The sequence below is a fragment of the Capsicum annuum genome, chromosome 9, assembly GCF_002878395.1.
Source record: "Capsicum annuum cultivar UCD-10X-F1 chromosome 9, UCD10Xv1.1, whole genome shotgun sequence".
NCBI lineage: Eukaryota > Viridiplantae > Streptophyta > Magnoliopsida > Solanales > Solanaceae > Capsicum > Capsicum annuum.
The window spans coordinates 65,998,436-66,001,178 of record NC_061119.1 but is presented as its reverse complement, the minus strand read 5'-3'; the positions used below and the strand labels follow the sequence as shown (position 1 = coordinate 66,001,178).

General features: G+C 37.4%; 1 protein-coding gene across 1 annotated transcript in view; it reads left to right on the top strand.

The window, feature by feature from the left end:
* Positions 1–1,770, top strand: part of LOC107842555 (probable glutathione peroxidase 5) — a 3,353-nt gene extending 1,583 nt beyond the window's left edge. The window contains exon 5 of the mRNA XM_047396261.1: positions 1,707–1,770. Within this exon, the coding sequence (XP_047252217.1) occupies positions 1,707–1,770 (64 nt within the window). The remainder of the gene's footprint in view (positions 1–1,706) is intronic.
* Positions 1,771–2,743: the final 973 nt, after the last annotated feature.

The window sequence follows — 2,743 nt, the reverse complement described above, 5'->3', positions numbered from 1 at the left end:
ATCAAGAAATCCTACCACCTTTTGAATCTTGAACACTTAGCACCTTATCAAGACCTAACCCTAGATCCCATAATTTAGGTTAAAGAAATTTAGCCGCTCATGATGTAATAATTGAAGCAACTAGTTGAATTCATGATTTGAAAGATAAACTTACCACAAGATGAATAGAAACTAGAGATTCTTAGATTAAATACAATGGAAATCCAAAAATAATGATAATAATCTCTTCAAAGTATTTGCTTTTTCATGCCAAGAAACTCGTGAGAGAAAATATCAAAGTACGTATCTTAAAACTCAAGTGCCAAACCCCCTAGAAAAACCCTAAACAATGTTTTTATAGTTAATCCTAAAAAAGGAAATAAAATCATAATGTTCAAAAAATCCTTCGAAATAGGTGACGACATTTATGACGGCGTGTCAGGGTCCTGACAACTTATCAGGAATGTCGTTAGGCCCTCCAGCATTCTTGGTATCTTATGCTTTAACTGACGACAAAGTTTGACAACTTATCAGATACGTGACGACATATTAGAAATCTCATCACTTTCTTATTCAAAATTTGATTCTCTGCCTACACTTGACAGAAACTCTGATGCCTTATGACAGTTGTGACGACATGTCAGAAATATCATCACAGTTTTACTTTAATCCTTCTAACACTGCAACACCTGATGTGATTTCTGAGAACTTATCATAGGGCTGATGACTTTTTAGGAATGTCGTCAGCCACTTGACGTGATTTCTGATAACTTATCATAGGGTGACGACTTATTAGAAATGTTGTCAGCCACACTTCCAGTTTTTTTGCATCTTTTTTCATCTCTTTTGCTTCCATTTCCTTAAATTTCCCTTGCATAATGACTTTTACTGCAATATCAAAGTAAAATAATCAAAAATGACAAAAGTTGCTTAAAACTTCACAATTATTCTCAGTTAAAAGCCTTAAATATGTTAGTGACTGCTCACACATCACCGACATTACGTGGCCAGTGTGCTTAGTGGTGGATGAGGAAGTGAAGCAAAATCAATACCTTTCTTAGCAACATCAGTGGGTCTTGAGATATTGGCCCCCACCACCATCTCTTTAACACTCATTTTGCGATCCTTATCACTTTGCACACTTTCTCTTTTTGCAGTTTCAATATTTTCCTCTTTGGTGCTTTATCTCTTTCTTTCTTTGTTATTTTTTTTCTTTTTACCTTCTTCTTTAATTTTGACACCCCAAATATTTTTTACCTCTTCTTCTGACTGAATCTCTATAATAACCAGTATGGGGAAAACTATCCTCTCATGTAACTCATTCACCAATTCTGCAACTTGGCAATCTCTTCCTTAACTTCTTCTAAATCAAGAACTTGAACACCTTTAAGCTAGCGAGTGATCCACAGCTCGAAATCATGTAAACTTCTCTATATCTTTGAGCTTTGGTCTTTAAGTCAGTTATCAACCCAGGGTTTTACTCCCATTTCTATAAACCACGCTTTTTTCTCCACAGTGCTCAACCTTCTTGTTACATTATCCAAAAATGCCCGCGGGATAACTATATAGCCAACTGTAGCTAGCATGTATGTGGATGAACTTGGTGTTGCAGTCAGTGGTAGAGTAGGAATACTAGAGGTACTGACTGCATTAGAGGGACTGCCAATTTTAACAAGAGTATCATTGGTGAATCCAATAGTAATGGTACTCGTGTTCCTGTTTTGCAGTATCTCATCTAGCATCGCTGCTCCTTATTTTTCCCGCCTCGCAATGGGATTTGCTATATCCTGAATCAACCCCAATTTAATGGTTCTTCGACCCAATATACTGATCTACTTTTGGAAATTCTGGCACCCTCGCCTCCAAGTGTATTTGAGTCAACAAACTTAGCAATGCCACAATCACATCAGAACCCACCACTGACCAATCATGTATTTCCCTGGATATGAACTATGCACCATCAAAATCATATCCAGCCATGATTCCGACTACAAATAATGTATAGAATGGTCTAAGTACATTGTCTCGAGTGGTGGGACACAACCTATGTCGAGCAATAGTCCACCACACTTTTGCCACAAAATTCAGAGATGCCTTAACTATTTTCTATGCATTCACCCCCAAACGACCAACTACCTAGATAGTTTTTTCTCTTTCTGTAGCAATAATATTAGCCATCCACAAAAAATGCATCATCTTATCCATAGTTCCCATTTGTTTTTGCATCTCATCTATGCGGTAATAAATTTTAGCAGTATTCACCAGTTATTGAAAATCAAGTCCGTGAAAGATTCTTGAAATAGTCCTAGGGGAGATAGTCACCCAAACTCATTTAATAGTTAACGAAAAAATTGGCTCACCACCCTTTCACAAGTTGCCCTGTAGGTATTGTCTCTTTAGCTCCCTTTATTAAGCTGTATATAAATCCTGTACTAATATAGGGTTGAATTTTCTAGGGGTTGTGGTCATCTATTTTAAAATGGTATTATTGAAATTGAGCCTCAAACTTAGGCATTTCAGACATGCTTGCAGTAGTCAACCTGTGCTCCAGATATATTCCCTTTTCAGGGTTACCCATTCCTGGGTTTACTACTAACCCCTCATTATATGTTTACTATATCTTGGGGTATCCCTACCATTCAACGATGGGCGCTAGATCTTCTTCAATGGATATGGAATTTGAGGTGGTGGTGGTTGGACATCTATGGAAGTGACATTCTCCTCACTCTCGCTCTCAGCTTCTACGTCATAGGAGCTCGATTCT